The following is a 20,638-nucleotide window of genomic DNA, read 5'->3' on the forward strand; positions in this document are numbered from 1 at the left end:
CATTCACAAAACTTCTATTATTGTTAAAATTGTTTTTATTAATTTTTGCCATTAATTTCTCATTGTGCCCAATTTAAGCTTTGATTTATGTGTTGTATAGAGAAAAACATGGTATACGTCGGTTTCAGTAGGATCCACGGTTTTAGGCATCCACTGGGAGTCTTGGGACATGTCTCCTGCAGATAAGGGGGGACTGCTGTATATGTACCTCTGCCAGGTAATAGTTTTATTTTAGCTGAGATAACAGATTTTTCTCAGATGTCTTATGTCCCAATTTGAATAATATTGTGTCTTTTATTATAAAGATGCTATGGAAATCTGGAATTCATCGATCACTAGTTTTGATTCATAGTGACTCTTGGAAACTATCCTTTGTGAGAAATGGCCCTGAGCAGATGTGCTTAGTCATAAGAATTGCCAGACAGTTTCTTATGCGTTGGCAGCTAGTTTTTCTGAGAGTAGAAAACTTAAGAAATAGGGTTTTGCTGTCAGTTTCCTATCTCTTCACCCTATTTTGCTTTAATGTTATTTATGGGGTTACCGCTTATTCAAAAATGTTTGTATCTTTATCATTTAAACTTTCGGGCATAAAGAAGAATATGAGACTTTACTTCTAGAATATACTAGTCAACAGCAGAAAGAAATTTCATAACTTCATGTTTGGAACTTTTGCCTCTTACAATAGGTGATTACTAGTTTATTTCAAAATGTATTTTTTATTGATAATTTTATTTTGCAGACACTCCACATTTGTATACCTGACCCAGAAGTACACTTCTGTGTGATGTGAAGTATAAAGAGCATAGACATTGAAGTCAGACAGCTTTAGATTAGTATTCTTATTTTAAATTTCCTCTTGATTTGGCCACGTTGCTTAACTGAATGAACTTTAGTTTTGGGGTTTTTTTTTAATGTCTATTGAAGTACACTTGATTTGCAATGATGTGTTAGTTTCAGGTATAGAGCCAAGTGACTTCAGTTATACATGTACATATATCCTCTCTTTTTTAAAGATTCTTTTCCCATATTAGAGTACTGAGTAGAGTTCCCTGTGCTGTACACTAGGTTCTTATTATTTATTTTATATGTAATAGTGTGTACATGTCAATTCCAGTCTTCTAATTTCTTAATCTCTGCAATAGAAAAAACTTCTCTCCATTGCTCTGGAAATCAGCCTTTCCTTTGTTGTTGTTGCTGTTAATTTCTAGGAACTAGATAAAGCGTTCCTTTCTTTTCCCCTCCTTTCTATTGTTATATCCCCGTGTCTTGCCAGCTGTACAGCCCTAAACTTGTTTCTTCTTGTATGTTGTTCCATCAGTTATAGTCACTCTTTTTACAAATCTTAGTCTCCTATAGTTTCTTCTAAGACCTCAGGTTTGTATACATACCTCCCCTGATGATTCCTCAGATAACTGTATTTTCTGCTTCCCATTCTTTGAAATTGCTTGGAGGAAAAACCTGTATTTGCTATAGTTGTTTCTTAGAATTTCTTTCAATTTGGATTTGCCCCCTATCTCTATTCTCCTCCTCAAGTTGACTGATACCTTTTTTGCCTTAAAACAAAATCCTTCTTTCTCCTTGGTTATTGATTCTTTTCAACTGATGATTTTTATGTCCTTGAAAATTTTTCTTCTAGGTCTTTTTTGTTTGTGTCCTGATTTCTTCTGTGACTTTTGTCACTGTTTCCTTTTTTTTTTTTTTGCTTTTCCCATTTCCATCCTACCTGCTAAAAGTAGAAATGTCTTAAATTTCTGGCCATGTTACATAGTTTCCCTGCCCCACCCTCTCCTTGGATGATCGCCTTTACCCTACCCAACTTAAACTTTCATCTCAATGACAGTGTTTCCCACATGTGTACTCTGGTCTTGATCACTTTGTTGAGCTCTGTATTTAATACCAGGGCAGTGGTTTTTAAACTATTTTTAGTTAAAAAATCTTGAACACAAAACCCTAATATATTGATAAACGTAGAATTGCTGTGATTGATGTGAGGAGGGCAATCTTCCCCATCTTAGTAACTGGTACTATCTTCAGACCAGTGAATCTTGCTTGGTTCTGCTCTTTTGCTTTACCCTCATACCCAAGTCATGTTTGCACTGATCCAGGTGATGACAGTCCAGTCATCACCGCTGTCATTGCTACCCCAAGCCATCACTCTCTCTCGTCTTTGCCTCCTCTCTGTTTTCCCTGCTTTCTCTCTTACCCCACTGTTATTTATTCTCCACACACCGACCCAAAAAATCTCAGAGCATAAAGCAAATCACATCACTCACTTGCATATAACACTCAGTGGATTTCATTGCAGTTGGAACAAATTCCAAAATTCTTTCCTTGCCCAGAGGCATTTATATTATCTGATGTCTCTGCCTTCCTCTCTATCTTCATCTTACACTTTTCTCTCTATGATGCATCCCAGTTAATTGTTCTTTATTAAGTACCTTTCTCATACGCTTTGCATTTATTATTAATTCTCGCTGCCTGTAATTTCTTCACCTTGTGTGCGTGCATGTGTGCTCCGTCATGTCTGATTCCTTGCAACCCCGTGGACTGTAGCCCACTAGGCTCCTCTGGCCATAGGATTTTCCAGACAGGAATCCTGGAGTGGGTTGCCATTTCCTTCTCCAACTTTCACCTTAGATTTTCTTAAATCAGCCCCATTGTCTTGCTTAGCTCAAATATTCCTTCTTTATAGATAGGTTGTCACTGATGATCCAAGTCTCTCTCCCATTGTTATATATCATTTGCTTCATGGCATTATCACATTCTGAAATTATCTCATTTATTTGTTTACATATTTGTTGTCTGTCTCCCCCTAAAGCAATATAAACTGTATGAGGCTTTTTGTCCCTTGTTTGCCACTGCATCAGCAGTGCTGACAACTTAGTGTAGTTCCGGTGAAAATGAAAGTTGCTCAGTCATGTCCGACTCTTTGTGACTCATGTACTATACAGTGATTCTCTAGGCCAGAATACTGGAGTGGGTAGCCTTTCACTTCTCCAGGGGATCTTCCCAGCCCAGGGATGGAACCCAGGTCTCCCACATTATAGGTGGATTCTTTACCAGCTGAGCCACAGGGAAAGCCCAAGAACACTGAAGTAGGTAGCCTGTCCCTTCACCAGAGAATCTTCCTGACCCAGGAATCGAACCGGGGTCTCCTACATTACAGGTGGATTCTTTACCAACTGAGCTATCAGGGAGTAGTTTGGGTTGGTGCTCAATAAAAATAAGCATAGGAATCCTGAAATGGCTAAAAATAAACAAAAGCTGAATGAGCCACAAACATGTGAAACTCAACATGTCCAGATTATATTCATAGTGCAAGGCGTATTATAAACATTCAATAAATATTTGTTCAAAGAGTGAATGGATAGAATCCCTTAAATTCTGTCTCTGTAAAATCTATGCCATCTCTCCCAGTGGAACTGCTTGCTTATCGTTACCATCACTCATGTAGACATTCCCTGCCTTTTATTCAAATTCCTGAAGTGTAGCTCTGATCTCATTATATTTGAGTAGCTCTCCATTGCCCTTAAATTAATACAGATTGCCTAACTTGTCAATTAAGGTCATTTACGTTGTAGCCCCTGTTGCCTTTTTCAGTCTTCCTTCCCTTCTTCCCTAAATAAGCTCTACACCTGCCTACCTTTATGCTTGAACTTATTTGTTCCTTCCTGAAGCTCTTTTTAGATTTACTCTTGTGAGTAAATTTACTCTTGTGGGATCTCTGCTTGTGAGATTTACTGTTCGGCCTCTGCCAATTCTTACTTTCAATACCTCCCACGTGGAAAAAGCAAGAGAGTTCCAGAAAAACATCTATTTCTGCTTTATTGACTATGCCAAAGCCTTTGACTGTGTGGATCACAATAAACTGTGGAAAATTCTGAAAGAGATGGGAATACAAGACCACCTGACCTGCCTCTTGAGAAATTTGTATGCAGGTCAGGAAGCAACAGTTAGAACTGGACATGGAACAACAGACTGGTTCCAAATGGGAAAAGGAGTACGTCAAGGCTGTATATTGTCACCCTGCTTATTTAACTTACATGCAGAGTATATCATGAGAAATGCTGGGCTGGAAGAAGCACAAGCTGGAATCAAGATTGCCGGGAGAAATATCAATAACCTCAGATACGCAGATGACACCACCCTTATGGCAGAAAGTGAAGAGGAACTCAAAAGCCTCTTGATGAAAGTGAAAGTGGAGAGTGAAAAAGTTGGCTTAAAGCTCAACATTCAGAAAACGAAGATCATGGCATCCGGTCCCATCACTTCATGGGAAATAGATGGGGAAAAAGTGTCAGACTTTATTTTTCTGGGCTCCAAAATCACTGCAGATGGTGACTGCAGCCATGAAATTAAAAGACGCTTACTCCTTGGAAGGAAAGTTATGACCAACCTAGATAGCATATTCAAAAGCAGAGACATTACTTTGCCAACAAATTTGTCTAGTCAAGGCTATGGTTTTTCCTGTGGTCATGTATGGATGTGAGAGTTGGACTGACGAAGGCTGAGTGCCGAAGACTTGATGCTTTTGAACTGTGGTGTTGGAGAAGACTCTTGAGAGTCCCTTGGACTGCAAGGAGATCCAACCAGTCCATTCTGAAGGAGATCAGCCCTGGGATTTCTTTGGAAGGAATGATGCTAAAGCTGAAACTCCAGTACTTTGGCCACCTCATTCGAAGAATTGACTCATTGAAAAAGACTCTGATGCTGGGAGGGATTGGGGGCGGGAGGAGAAGGGGACGCCAGAGGATGAGATGGCTGGATGGCATCACTGACTCGATGGACGTGAGTCTGAATGAACTCCGGGAGTTGGTGATGGACAGGGAGGCCTGGTGTGCTGTGATTCATGGGGTCGCAAAGAGTCGGACACGACTGAGCAACTGAACTGAACTGAAACTAAATGCAAATGTACTACCTACTCTGAATCATAATACTTCAGTCTTCTGTGATGCTTAAAGTGTGCTTTGTGGCCCTCCTAAAGATTACTGTATCTAACCTATCTTTGTGTGTTTGTATTACCTTAAAGAACACCTTCTGTGTTCTAGATGTCACAGGTACTTGATAAACATTTTTTGAGTATGCCCATTGCATAAGCCTGGTTAATAATAGAAAGTGAATTAATATGTTATACACTTTGTCAGTGGTACTCAAAGTCGTATAAACCTAAAACTGTATTTGAAATAATTGTTTACAGTTTCTTTGTAATGGTAAACATACTGATTGTGCAGTTATTCAGTAAAATCTAAGGCCATAGCTGTGTATCAGAATTATCTGTAGAGATTCTGAAAAACAGAGATGAGCAAGTACCACTCTGACATTCTGAATGAATAAGACTCAGAGGCTGTATGTAATGTAGGTACAGAGTGCTTGCTTTCATACGAAGAAAGTATGGAGAACTACTACTGAAAAGTAAAAGTGTTCGTCACTCAGTCGTGTCTCACTGGTTTGATGGAAAATTACATTTCAACATAGAAATCGGGACTTTGAACTACTTTGAATTATATATAATTTTGAATTATGTAAAAAATTATGTACAAATGAACTGTTTTCAAGACTGAGTAGCCTCTGTTTTAAGGCTTTGATAACTCAGTCCACAGATTATTAATATCTGTTGCTTTCTTTGTAGTCTTCTGTCCTTTGAAAACTTTTAATCATTAGACTGCTACTAAAGATTAAAAGAGAAAAGTTAAACTTTTTCCAGTTTTGCTACTTGTAGTCAGTTTTCTAAAATCAGAAGTGATCTTAGAAATTCAGAACTTTGTCTAAAATTGGGGATTTTCTAATTTTTAAGCATAAGTGATTGGCTTTATTTTACAGATAATTGCAGATGAACTTGCTAAAGTAATGCATTTTTTTCTTTTTCCTCAGAATGTTATCACTTCTCATTGTGTGAAACAAATACTGTACACATTTCTATAATTCTCTTGACATGAGCCTGAAAAAGACAGATAAAAACTCTTCTTAAAATGGATTTAAATCTTAAAGATATTTATAATTAAAACATTTAATTTCTGTCCAAGTTAATGCTATAATTTAAGTGTATACTTATATAAACTACATTGAGGTAAATCATATGTTTTATATTTGGTTATACTTTGCTTAACAGAGCAAAGCTTTGCTTTTTAAGATCAAACTTCTTTAATGAGTGATGAAAATCATATTAAAGAAAAATCTCAGAAATTTTAAATTGCTTGACAAAGAAGCATACCTAAAAGTAATGTGCTTTTAAAAATATTCCTTTTAGCAAAAATAAAATGTAACTATTTTATTTATTTATCAGTTTTTTTTAAATGAAAACTTGTTTTGACCTTTATAAAAGGATGTACAAGCTTCCCTTGTGGCTCAAACAGTAAAGAATCTGCCTGCAGTGCGGGAGACCTGAGTTCGATTCCAGGGTGGGGAAGATCCCCTGGAGAACGAGATTGCTACCCACTCCAGTATTCTTGCCTGGAGAATTCCATAAACAGAGGAGCCTGGCAGGCTACAGTCCATGGGGTCGCAACGAGTCAGACACAACTGAGTAGCACTTTCACTTTTCTTTGTGTATCTAAAACATTTGAATGTAAAATAGTATAACTAGTTATTAAAGCTCCTTCATAAAATAAAATTAGAATTATTTTTGTTGAAACTAAAGATTTCACAAGTTTGAATATTTGAAGTGACTCCTAAGACTCCACAGAGCTTAGGCACATAAGCTTCTATTTAAAGGCTAAGGATATTGTGTGATAATAAGTAAAAGAGCACAGGGGAAGCTTAGGAGGCCCAAGTGACATCCAGACCCAAATGCTGTATGGTCTTCCTGCACACACAGGTATGCTTTGTCTCCAGGTTGACCCACCAAGATGTTATACAGTGAATCTTGGCTTCAGGAAAACTCAGAGAAGTTCTAGGTTTGTGTTGTTTTTTTTTTTTTTTTTTTTCCTTTGCCCCTCTGATCACGTAGTCCAGTCCGGCTGCCTAACCAGTTATACCAGGTGAAAGCCATCAGTGAACAGATCGTGTTTGAGGGTTACCAGAGGAGATTCAGACTTTAAGCAGCACACCGTAAATCCCACTTTTCACTTTTTGGCCCAGAGGCAAAGCCAGACATTCAGGCATCCCTCAAGCTTTTGCAAACCAGCTATAAATTAATGCAGTACCACACCATTCCTGACAACTCAAAATCTAAAAAGAGGCAAGATTATGATGATAGCTTACATTTGTATAAACTGCTAAAACTCCAGTACTTTGGCCACTGGTTGCAAAGAACTGACTCATTGGAAAAGACCCTGATGCTGGGAAAGATTGAAGGCAGGAAGGGAGGGGGATTACAGAGGATGATGGTGGGATGGTATCACGGACTCAATGAATATGAATTTGAGCAAGCTCTGGGAGTTGGTGATGGACAGGGAAGCCTGGCGTGCTGCAGTCCATGGGGTCACAAAGAGTCGGACATGACTAAGCGACTGCACTGTACTGACAGTAAAGTTTATAAAGTACTTTAATAGGCCTTGCCTTATTTGAACTTTATGATATTTCTGTGAGTTATGCAGGAAAATTGTTTTTATCTTTATTTTACGGCCTCAGTTCTGAACCTTAGAGAAGTCGTTGGCTCAGTTTTCACAGTCTCCTGTGCTGAGAGTCAAGTGTAAAGGATAGATCTTATGACTTTAGTTCTAGAATATTTTTCAGTATTTCATGTCAGAAGTAGATATAAAGAGCTATCTATTTCATTTCTGTCTTGTAGAACAGTGTAGGAATAAATAAGTATATATAACTTACTGTATATTTTCCTCAAAAAGCATAATAGCTGTTTGTATGTTTTAGGGAATATAACTTAAGAGATTCTGTTTCAAATGAAAGGCTCTGTTTCAAATAAGATACATTTTGAAGAATTGCTCACAAAATTATTCTTTTAGGATTTCCACACATGAATAAAAAATTGGACCTTCAAGATCTGAGTAAAATATCAAGACAGACTGGTACCTGTGACCCTCTGTCTCCTTTCCTTTTGTGCCCTCTTTGATTTATTTATGATCCATTTACTTGTCTGCCACATGCCAGGCAGTGTGCTATCCATGAGGATTTTAAAACTAATAAAATATGAGCCTTGCTTCTAATGATCTTACATTCCATATTTTTTCCCATAAACTCACAGTTCCATGAGAGGAGTATCTGTTAACAGTGTGTAAAGTATTATGAATTATAAGAGCTGACATTCTAGAGACTTTTGCCTAGAAGTTAGAGAAGACTTGAAATGAGGAGACTTTTGAGCTAAGTCTTGAAAGTTGTTAAGGAATTTATCAGTAAAAGCAAAAGAAGTCTACTCAAGTCAAATGTGGAAAAATAGACAAGGCTGTGTTAAAAGAAACATGGAGTTAGTAGTCTGTTATACTAGGAACATAGATCACATGAGAGGAACTAACAAGAGATGAGACTCTTTTGAGGCCAGATGGTGACTAACTATAAGCCATGCTGAGGAGTATTGATTATATGCCCAAAGAAGTGAGGAATCCAGAAATCATTATTATACAAGAATTTTTATCATCAGATAACTTTGGGGGGGGGGGTGTGGGGCAGGTAGGGTTCATTAAAGAGGAGACCAGAAGTCAGGAGATCAGTTTGTAATCTATTGGGATAGTCCTGAGAAATAATGATGAGGCCAGTGATTGGGCCATGGAAGTAGAAATGGAATACACAGCTGAGATGCCATTTAGAAGTAGAATCAGTAGGCAGATTAGAAATCAGGAAACCATCTAGTACAGAGTCTTGGTTTTGGAAAATTATCTAATCCACCTCGCCGTTGTGGGACATGAGACTGCTGAGAAACTCTTGTGGTCAAGTGAACTGAAGTAAGCTACAGCATTGATTGCTCACAGAATTGGGTTCCTGACTCGCAGGTACTCCATATTGCACCTCATTCCCACTGTATCTCTAACACATTTTTTTTCTTTAATCATGCTCTGACCTTCCATTTGTTTATACTTTACAGTGCACTTTAATGTACATTACCTATTTTGACCTGTTCACCAATCTCATGGCATAGGTAGAATAAGCATTATTATCCCTCTTCTGAGGGCAAGAAAGCCAAATCAGAGTGGGTGCTATGCTTGTTCAGAGGTTACTCAATTTTATCATTACTATATAAAATCTTACTCCTGAAGTTTTCCTTTTTAAAATATATAGACTTTTATAACTGGTAGATTTGTTGATTGATTCATATAGTAGATGCTCTCCTGACATCGTCTCTTAGTTCACATTTTACGTGCATTAGCGTAAGGTGGTCTTGAAGTTGTTTTTGTTTTGTTATTTGGTGAATGTTTGTGTAGAAAAAATTTATTTTATGGCTAATGAAGTCAGATTTTTATAAACTGCTGCTGGTGCTAAGTCACTTCAGTCGTGTCCGACTCTGTGCGACCCCAGAGATGGCAGCCCACCAGGCTCCCCTGTCCCTGGGATTCTCCAGACAAGAACACTGGAGTGGGTTGCCATTTCCTTCTCCAATGCATGAAAGTGAAAAGTGAAAGTGAAGTCGCTCAGTCGCGTCCGACTCTTACCGACCCCATGGACTGCAGCCTACCAGGCTCCTCCATCCATGGGATTTTCCAGGCAAGAGTACTGGAGTGGGTTGCCATTGCCTTCTCCGTTTTATAAACTGGGTTCATTTAAAACAAAGCTTATTCATAAGTGCTTAATCTTATGAAACATTATTGGTACCATTTTTTGGTAACAGTATATCACAGAGCCAACTCACTGCAAAAGACCTTAATGCTGGAAAAAATTGGGAGCACCAGAAGGGGATGACAGAGGATGAGATGGTTGGACACCATTACTGACTCAATGGACGTGAGTTTGAGCAAACTCAGAGATAGTGATGGACAAGGAAGCCTGGCATGCTGCAGTCTATGGGGTTGCAAAGAGTTGGACTCGACTTAGCAACTGAATAACAACAAATATCTTAGAGGACTCTTTACCTATTTCATTACTTATTTTTGAATCCGTAGGCAGGTTGGCAAACCCGTCAGCATACTGGCTTGACTTCAGTTTGATATAAAAATAGGACTTATTCACAGTTATTGTTAAGTGAGACAATATCCACAGAACATTTAAGGCAGATCCTGGAACCTAATAACTACCTGAAACATTTTAGGTATTATTAGATTTTTATTTCCTGTTGTTTTATGCTAATTAATTATGTAATTATAGATATTGTTAAAGTCAAAAGTAATGAATTAACGTTTATTGTGAGTTTTGCATAAAATAATTTCTTTGGATTCAATAGCGCTGGTATGCTTTGTATTTATAATACATACATAAAATATAATTAAGAAATAAATATCGGCAGTTCCTACACTAAAATACCTTCCTTCCTAAAAATGTATGTTTTCCCCCATAATCCACATGTTCTGTATTTCCACTTAGTGTTTAATTTTAAAATCTTTTTTTGTTTTGTTTTAGTAGTAGTATTCTAAAATCTTTTTTTGTGGGGAGTCAAGAAGATATTAAAACTAATTTGATTCTGCTAAAACATTCAGAAACTTGTCCTTTTTGTCCTTGGTAAAGAAAGTAATATTAGACTATCTTGAGACATGTTTCAGTCCATTATATTAAGAGGTTGTTCTACTTCTAGTGTGTAAGGAATGATCAAGGTGTTGAAACTTGGGTTCATTTTCATAGAAAGGCCAATAAGCAATATTTCTCTTTGTTCAGGAAATTATAGACATAGCTGTAGTCTACATAATGCACTGACATTCTTATAATTTATCAAGATGATAAAGTTCTTCATGAAATCTGTTGAATTATTTGAGTATAAAATGTAATTTATCCGATTAAAGTATTAATGACTTCCACTTTGAACTCATCCTTTCAGCTCTATTTTTTCTTCACTCTCTCCCACATAGAGAGGTCTTTCAATACTAATAAAAGAATCTTTCAATATTTGTCTCTTAGATTTATTTTTAGATGTATTGTGGTTAGTACTGATTTTACCAAATTTAGGTTTCTTTTCTAATTTAAAAAATTTTTATTGTCTATGAAAACAGTATTTGTTAATTTACTTTGTATTTTAGGCAAGCCAAGTTAGATCTGAGAGTTGCAGCAGCAAAAGTGGAAGAGTTAACTAAAGTGACTGAAGACCTTCAAGGACAGATGCAGAAGAAGGTATGTTCCTTTTTCTAAAACAACTTGGTATGATGCCTGTAGCTTTGTTTTCTGTGTATTTTATTGTCGATCTGTTTTGGATTAGGTGTTAAAGAGGATTGCTGGAAAATGAATTAATCATGTTATTGTCCTCTGAATATGAAATTAAGAAACTGTTATAACACTGGAAATAACTTTTTATTTCTATTCACTATACCTTGTTAATAAACATGATATCATAATCATCCCTTAACACATTGTTGCTGAAGTGCATGTTAATGTAAGATCCAGTTTAGGTTAACTGGTTAGATGTAGATGGAAAAGAGGTATTTAATACTACCTTTTGTTTAATACCACGTTTTGTGTTATTTATTGGCATAAAAGACTGGTTCTTTTTATGTGTAATAGAGAAGTTTTACAGAGAGAAGATTTTAATAGAGAAGGTGTCATGGAGAGGTCAGGTGAGAGTTGGACTGTGAAGAAAGCTGAGTGCCGAAGAATTGATGCTTTTGAACTGTTGTGTTGGAGAAGACTCTTGAGAGTCCCTTGGACTGCAAGGAGATCCAATCAGTCCATTCTGAAGGAGATCAGCCCTGGAATTTCTTTGGAAGGAATGATGCTAAAGCTGAAACTCCAGTTCTTTGGCCACCTCATGCGAAGAGTTGACTCATTGGAAAAGACTCTGATGCTGGGAGGGGTTGGGGGCAGGAGGAGAAGAGGACGACACAGGATGAGATGGCTGGATGGTATCACTGACTCGATGGACGTGAGTCTGGGTGAACTGCGGGAGTTGGTGATGGACAGGGAGGCCTGGCATGCTGAGATTCATGGGGTCGCAAAGAGTCGGACACGACTGAGCAACTGAACTGAACTGAATAATTAAAACTCTAACTCTGGTGCTTATTAGCTATGTAACTTCTCTAAGCCTTATTTCCTAATATGTGAAAGTTGGTTATAGATTTCCATTAACGGTAGATTTGTGAAAAGCTTACGCAAACCTTCTCATAGATAATAGTTATAAAAATTGGGTTTTTTGAAACACTGCAGCACTCCCAAAAACAGTCACCAAAAGAGATAAGAATCATGAGTTTTTAACTTTCTGGCCTCAGAGTTCTCCTTAATCCCTGCAGCTATGGCTTCAGCAAGCAAAAGCTTTATAGGCTCCTATAGTAGTGCTCGTGGAGAAGAAAATGGCAACCCACTCCAATATTCTTGCCTGGAGAATCCCATGGACAGAGGAGCCTGGCGGGCTACAGTCCATGGGGTCACAAAGAGTTGGAAACGACTGAGAGACTAACACTATAATAGTGCTCAAGATCAAAGTTTAGGGCTAGAAAAGTAGTTGAAGGTAAAGAAGACATACTGGCAGCAAGAGAACACCACACACACACACACACACACACACACAATTGAGATTCAAATCCTTAATGTAAACACTGACCAAATCTGTGGCTGATGGTCAAGTTATGCATGTGGGAGTTGGGAGAGGGTCCCAGGAAACCCAGTGAAAAACTAGGCAGAGACCTGAGAGAGGCATCTACTCTTGAAAGATATAGCCATATGAAACTAGATGTTTAGGTTTGATGCTTTTTATACCTGAGTTCATTCCCAAGATGTGTGCAGCTTGAGCAGCTGAATGCTGAAGCACTCATATTTGAAGTATCAGTGGGCAGAGCCCAAAGCCAGCAGAGCAGCTGGAAATTACCAGGGAATCTGTAAGAGCAATGAATCCACAAAGAGGATGAGCCCTCCCTCTGCTCAAAAATTGATTGATCCTCAAATTATGCGGGCACAGCTAGTTCCCAGGGAGCCCAGCTAGAAAAGCAACAGTGGAAAAAAAAAAAATAATAATGAAATCACAGATGGCAGCTGCTGCACACTGTAGGGGAACCACCTCAGAGTGTGAATCTAGGTAAGGTAATTGCCTAAACTGAACAATAGTTAATAATCCTTGAAAGAACAAAATAGAATCTAGAGAAACTGTGATGGATTATCTTTATTATCCAGTTTTCAATCAAAACTTACTAGATACTAAAGTATAATTGGTAGGGGGAGAGGGAAGAAGAAGAAGTTGATAGAAACTTATCACTTTTCACTGAGTTTGGGTTTGGCTTTTGGATTTAGCAAGCAAAGGCTTCAAATAAGCTGTTATAATATGTTCAAATAGTTAAAGAAAATATTTTTAAATTAGAGTAAAATAAGATTTCAGTGGGAAAAATAAAGAGTTTTTAATTGAGAACTACAAAATAATTTTAAAAATAGAAATTCTAGATTTTAAAAGTACAGCAACCCAAATAAAGATTTTATTAGATGGGCTCAAAATTGATGCTTTTGAACTGGGATGCTGGAGAAAACTCTTGAGAATCCCTTGGACAGCAATGAGATGAAACCAGTTAATCCTGAATGTTCATTGGAAGGACTAATGCTGAAGCTGAAGCTCCAATACTTTGGCTATCTGACACGAAGAGCCAACTCATTGGAAAAGACCCTGATTCTGGGAAAGATTGAGTGCAAGAGTAGAAGGGGATGACAGAGGATGAGATGGTTGGATGGCATCATCAACTCAGTGGACATGAGTTTGAGCAAACTCCAGGAGATAGTAAAAGACAGGGAAGCCTGGCAAGCTACAGTCTGTGGGGTCAGAGAGTCAGACACGACTGAGCGACCAAACAACAACAATAAAAATTAGAACAAGCAGAAGAAGTAATCAATGAACTTTAAGATAGATGAGTAGAAATGTTCCTGTTCAAAGAACAGAGTTTAAAAGATGGAAGAAAAATGAACAGGACCTCAGATCTGTGGGACATGAAGTAAGCCAAGAGAAGTGTAATTGGAGTTGCCGAAGTAGGGGGCAGAAAAGCTGTTTAAAGAAATATCTGAAAACTTCCAAAATTTGGTAGAAAATATTAGCAGATTCAAGAATCTCAGTGAGCCCTTAGTAAGATAAACACTAAGAAAATCACTTTAAACACATCAGGACAAAACTGACAGCCAGTTAGAAAACTTGAAAGCAGCAACAGAAAAATGAAATCAACAGAGATAGGCGGACCTGTCATCAAGAAACTGTGAAAGCAAAAAACACTGGAGTGGTACACTTGAAGTACTGAAGGAAAAAAGTGCTCGTTAAGAATTCTGTGTCCAGTAGAACTGTACTTCAAAGCTGAGGGCAAAACAAAGCCAATAGAAGAACACACCAAAAGATAGGAAAGGATGAACAGGAAATTTTTATAAAGATGGTACAAATAAAGCCTATTAATTTTGATGCCTCACTATTTCAAGAATCTCTGTTTATGATTATAATGGAATGCAGTATAACTTGGTTAAGAGAACATACTCTAAGGGCAGATTATCTGCCTACAAATCACTGTCTTGTTTTGTTAGACTTGTACTATAGAGAAATAGTTGGAATAGTGGTAAAAATCCATATACAATTTCTGATTTGATTATTGTTTTACCTATACAGAATTGATAGGTTCTCTTCCCTGATAGCTCAGCTGGTAAAGAATCAGCCTGCAATGCGGGAGACCTAGGTTCGATTTCTGGGTTGGGAAGATCCTCTGGAGAAGGTAACGGCTACCCACTCCAGGATTCTGGCCTGGAGAATTCCATGGACTACAGTCCATGGGGTCACAAAGAGTCGGACATGACTGAGCGACTTTTACTTTCACTTTCTTTTTCTCTTCCCCTTTTTTAGTATATGCATGCTCTGTTCCCAAAGTAGGATTGCTTCGCTTTTGAACTGTGGTGTTGGAAAAGACTCTTGAAGTCCCTTGGCCAGCAAGGAAATCAAACCAGTCAATCCTAAAGGCAATCAGTCCTGAATACTCATTGGAAGGACTGAGGCTGAAGCTGAAACTCCAACACTTTGGCCACCTGATGCGAAGAACTGACTCGTTGGAAAAGACCCTGAGGCTGGGAAAGACTGAAGGCAGGAGGAGAAGGGGATGACAGAGGATGAGATGGTTGGACGGCATCACTGACTCAGTGGACATGAGTTTGAGCAGGCTCTGGGAGTTGATGATGGACAGGGAAGCCTGACGTGCTGCAGTCCATGTGGTCACAAAGAGTCGGACATAACAGAGGGACCGAACTGACTGACTGAACTTATATATGAAATTCTATCAATATAATTTAAAGTGCTTTAGAGTGTTTTCTTTATTCTGTTTAATGATGTATTGAATTTTTACATACTAAACATAAACATTCAGTGTTTTTTTTTTTTTTCCCCTAGGAGGAGGATATGGTTTCTGCGCAAGGAAGAGAAGAAGCATCAGATAGGCGCTTACAGCAGTTACAATCTAGTATAAAACAATTAGAAGCAAGGTAAATTGTTAAATACATCTAGCTTTGTCTACAAGCTTCAAAAGTTATTCCATATTAGAGTTTGCTTATTATACTCTGTTTTATAAGTGCTAAACAAACTATATAAATCATAGGTTTAAAATCTGGTTTGTTGGATATTGTTTATTTAAAAAGTCATATTCAAAAGATTGAACATATATTTTGAACATATACTCAAAGATCATTTCTCTCTTTGCTTTTTCTCCAAAACAGTATTAGTCAAGTTTGGTTAATCCTAAAATTAAAAATGTTCCTTTTCACCTTAAAACAGGAAAAGAGATAGTAAAGTTGGGTAAAAATTGTATAGAAAAATCCTTTCCTTGCTGAGCAGATACATGAGAAAAAATACTTGAGAAATCATTATTGATGTTTTTCCTGAAGTCTTACGAAACAGTAATTTTCAGTTACCTTTGAAGGTCTGGGCTACTTTTTAGGATGTTTCCCCAGGTGATGCAGTGGTAAAGAATCCATCTACAAATGCAGGAGACACAAGAGACATGAGTTAGATCCCTGGGTCAGGAAGATCCCTTGGAGAAAGAAATGGCAGCCTAATCCAGAATTCTTGCCTGGAGAATCCAATGGATAGAGGAACCCAGGGGGCTACAGTCCATGACATTGCAAACAGTCGGACACGACTTAGCAACTGAGCACGCACAGTACTTTTTAAATATATTTTGTAGCTTTGTCTTTGTTATCTTAATGCATACTTGTTGCATACTCCCTTAAGAAACATTAAAATTGTCATTTGTGGTCTATTAAAAATACAGTGACTACAGCCTATAAAATCACATTATGGTTTATAGCTTAAAAATCCACTCTGTAGATTGGACTCTGTTATACTCAGAAATAGTCTACTGATCTAAGTGCATCAAAATTGAGATCTCAGTTCTAGTCACAGATCCATGGCTGATTGTGTTTGTTCAGAAAAAATTAGTGTTTTTGGACTTCTGTTTCTTATTCTCCAAAATGTTAATGAAAGTAATTTCTTTGCTCACAGTGGGTTCAGAACTAAATGATTTTAACTGCTAACTTGAGATTCTGATGAAAGAAGTTGTTATTTTTAAATGCCAGAGTTTGGGATTTTTTTTTTTCTAAATGTTTCAGTAGTTGGTCAAATATTTGACTGTTTTCTTGAGCTTATTTTTGGTTTACCTTAGAGAAAAAGTCTGTGATTGTAGATTTCTTTTTATTTGTTATTTTAGGAGCATTCTGTGTTATGCACATAAATGCTAGAGAACTTGAAATAGTGAAGTCTGAATAAGTGAATTTCACTTCCTTTGATTCTGATAATACTTCATAAGGAATCAAATTGTTCATTGGTGCTTTAAGTTGTGTTTTTAGTACTTAAGGCTTTGAGATTTTCAGGGTTTTTTGTTTGGCTTTTAGTATAAAGTTATAACTTAATTGAAAGCTTCTGAAGAAGGGATTCCTGCATATGTAAGAAAATCTAAGGGTATTTTTTAAAGTTCAGTATTCAGCTAATTGCCTTTGAAGAGGAAATTTTTACCTTGACTGTCTTTTGGAGCTATTAAATTAATATTGTTTCCATTATGATAAAAATGTTTTACTTTAAAATTTAAAAACACCTATTATTTTATATAAGACAAAGCAGAATTATTAGTGTAGTTGGTATGTGTCTAATGTTCAGCCATTGTTTTAGATGTAAATCTATCCTATTTAATGGAACTACCAGATTGAAAAGCTGTGTTTTTAATGGGCATCTTTGTTCTATAAAATCAAACACATATTATTTATAAAATTATTATTTGTGATCCTTTCAAATGCCTCAGACATCTGGGAAGCATAAATCATTTCCTACCATCTTCCAAAGGCAGCCACTCCACCCCCCACCCCACTTTTTTTAGGTAACTCATGGGGACTGGAAGTATCTCTGGGGAATGACAGTTCTTTGGGAAAGACTGCTAGTTTGTATCTGCTCTGTTGAATAAGACTGGAGTGAAATGAATAAAATTGCTTTAAACTACCTCTTCCTATTTTTAAATTTGGTGCTTCTTTTGAAGACTATGCCGATAAGACAGAAATGTGAACCACTGTTCGTTGCGGCCCTTTGTTGCCTCCACCCCATTTCAGTAGACGCCCTCCCCTCAGCTTCCTGAGTACACGTGGAAGGTGTACTTAAAAACAGTGTTTAGAAATATCCTTATTTTACCTTTAAAGGTGTTTCATAGTTTGAATAATGAATCCTATGTTGGAAATTCTAGGTTTTAAATAATTTTTTCCTTAAAAATTCCTTTCATTCAAAATTCCAAATTTTCTTATTTGACCTGTTTCCCCCTCCCCTGGAGACTTGCAGGGTCATCCACTCCACTGCCACCACGATTAATATTCTAAAACTGCACAGCATGTACGTTTAGTAAGAATTGTTTTTCATTCATTTTACTGGGGACATTTCAATATACAAATGATGTTCTTCAATTTGGGGGAATTTTTTTCAGGGATCTTTTTTTGGTTGTTGTTGAATACTTTTATTCTTTTTTTATCATTTTTTTCTCAAACATAGTATTAGCTGGATATTGGATCTGATGGATTGATTCCCTAATTTTCATATTTTTTTTGTCCCATAGTCCATTCGTTCATTTATTTTCTCCTTTCTTGGGTGCTTCCCTGGTAGCTCAGCTGGTAAAGAATCCACTTGCAACGTGGGAGATGGGTTTGATCCCTGGGTTGGGAAGATCCCCTGGAGAAGGGAATGGCTACCCACTCCAGTATTCTGGCCAGGAGAATGTCGTGGACTGTATATAGTCCATGGGGTGACAATTGGAGGTTTCTTTAAATTTTCTTCTAGTTAACCATATGTTGAATATTTTATTTAGCTATCATAATTTTTTTAAAGAGCCATTTCTTATCCTTTGAATGTTTCTTTTTCTATAGTATCTTAGTACAGATAAATGTTACATTGTCTCTTTATTAAGTATTTTACAATATTGTTTAAGATTTTATTCTGCCATCTGCATTGTCTCTGCTTTCTTGAACGTTCGTTTTTTTCTGTATGTCTGTCTGTCTCCTTCAAAGGCTTGGTGATCCTTTCTATCCATTGATATTTAAAAGTAAGATACTGGAATGCTTGCTTCACCATCACATATACTAATAACTGGAACATACAGAGAAAATTAGCATGGCCCATACACAAAACCATGAAACATATCTTATTTTTAAAAACCAAACTCATAGATACAAAGAATAGATTGGCGGTTGCCCGAGTCAAGGAGTAGGGAATAGCAGAAATAGGTGAAGGTAATCAAAAGGTATATACTTCCTATTATATAAAAAAAAAAAAAAATGAGTCATGGGGATGTAATATACAGCATGGTGACTGTAGTTAATAATACTGTATTGTATATTTGAAAGTCGCTAAGAGAATAGATCTTAAAAGTTCTCATCACAAGAAAAAAATGTCAATTGTATACATGGTGATACATATGAGTTTGACTTATTGTGGTTATTTCAAAATATATGCAGATACTGAAGTATTATGTTTTATACCTGAAACTAATATATAATTGTCCCTCAGTGTCCACTGGGTTTTGGGTTCAGGACCCCTGTGGATGCCAAAATCCATAGATGTTCAAATCTCTTATAAAGTAGTTGCAGTGTTTGTATATAACCTACACACATCCTCCTGTAAACTCTAAATCATCTCTAGATTACCTACAAATACAATATAAATACTATGTAAATAGTTGACAATGCATAGCAAATTTAAGTTTTACTTTTTGGAGTTTTTTTGGATTTTTAAAAGTATTTTTGATTTGTGATTGGTTAACCTGTGATGTGGAAAGCACAGATATGGTGGGTTGAATCAGTATAATTTAAGCAGAAGTTTCTATTTGGCAGTATAGTATAGTTTTTAGGAACACTGACTCTGGGCACAAACTTACTGAATTCAGACTCCAGCTTCATCAGTAACTAGATCAATAATGTTGGGCAGGTTGCTTACCCTCTTTATACTTCAGTTTATCTATCTATAAAATAAATATAATGTTTTAACCTGCCCCATTTAGTTTATATAGTATAACCCCATATCTTACATCATAGTCTAATGCTGTAACCTATTTCATAGCGTTGTTGAAGATATTGAGGATTATGTTTTCTTTAACATACATAAAGTACCTAGCACAAAGACTGCTCTTACAAGTGTTTGTGATTATCATTGCTGTTACTATTATTATAAAGAGGGAACTTGACCCAATTTCAGTAAACTGAAAGAAAGGATTCATATAAGATTTGGCTGCAGAGCATGTAGAAGTGCTATATGAGAATAATAACAATAGTTATACATCTTTTATGTTATAAAATTATGGAAACCTTTAAATTATGAAGCTGAGGATCTGAATGTACTATCCTGTAACTCCACTATAATCAAATTAATATGACTTGGCATCAAATAGACAAATAGATTAGTGAATCATGACAATCTATATGTTATAAAATTATGGAAACCTTTAAATTATGAAGCTGAGGATCTGAATGTACTATCCTGTAACTCCACTATAATCAAATTAATATGACTTGGTATCAAATAGACAAATAGATTAGTGAATCATGACAATCTATAAGTAAGTCATATTTGCATATTTTTTAAAAATTTAAATTTATTTATTTTAATTAGAGGCTAATTACTTTACAATATTGTATTGGTTTTGCCATACATCAGCATGAATCCGCCACAGGTGTACATGTGTTCCTAATCCTGAACCCCCCTCCCAGCTCCCTCCCCATACAATCTATAAGTAAGTCATATTTGCATATTTTAGATATGATAAGGGATTATTTCAGTTCATCAGTTGCTAAAGGTACTCATAAAGCTGGCTCTCAATCTGGAAGAAAGTTAAATTGGACTCCTCTCTCATAGCACATTCAGAAGTAAATTCCAGATTAATTAAAGATTTACAGGTAAAAGTGTTTGGGCATAACTTTTCTTGAGGAAATCTAGGAGCTTACATTAACAATCTCTTGATAAGGGAGATCATCTTTAAAAAACCTGAAATCTCAGATGTTGAAAAAAATAGTCAAATTTAGTTATATTAAAGTGAGCGTTTTTAGTGTAGTGTAATAAAGATTTCTGAAATAGAGTCAATAGGTAACAACAAAAAACTAGATTTGGGAAAAAGTATTTGCAGCATATAGAGCAAACTGAAGGTTAAATATCTTAATA

General features: G+C 36.6%; 1 protein-coding gene across 7 annotated transcripts in view; it reads left to right on the top strand.

Moving 5' to 3' along the window:
• The window catches only part of SCLT1 (sodium channel and clathrin linker 1), a 238,407-nt gene that overhangs the window by 108,910 nt on the left and 108,859 nt on the right, over positions 1–20,638 (top strand). For all 7 annotated transcript variants that reach the window (XR_009491020.1, XR_009491017.1, XR_009491018.1 and 4 more), the window contains 2 exons: positions 11,052–11,142; positions 15,353–15,444. Coding sequence is in view for 3 of the 7 variants with exons in the window: in XM_010813763.4 (XP_010812065.2) it covers positions 11,052–11,142; positions 15,353–15,444 (183 nt within the window). In the remaining 4 variants the exon portion in view is untranslated. The remainder of the gene's footprint in view (positions 1–11,051; positions 11,143–15,352; positions 15,445–20,638) is intronic.

This window comes from Bos taurus, chromosome 17 (assembly GCF_002263795.3).
Source record: "Bos taurus isolate L1 Dominette 01449 registration number 42190680 breed Hereford chromosome 17, ARS-UCD2.0, whole genome shotgun sequence".
NCBI lineage: Eukaryota > Metazoa > Chordata > Mammalia > Artiodactyla > Bovidae > Bos > Bos taurus.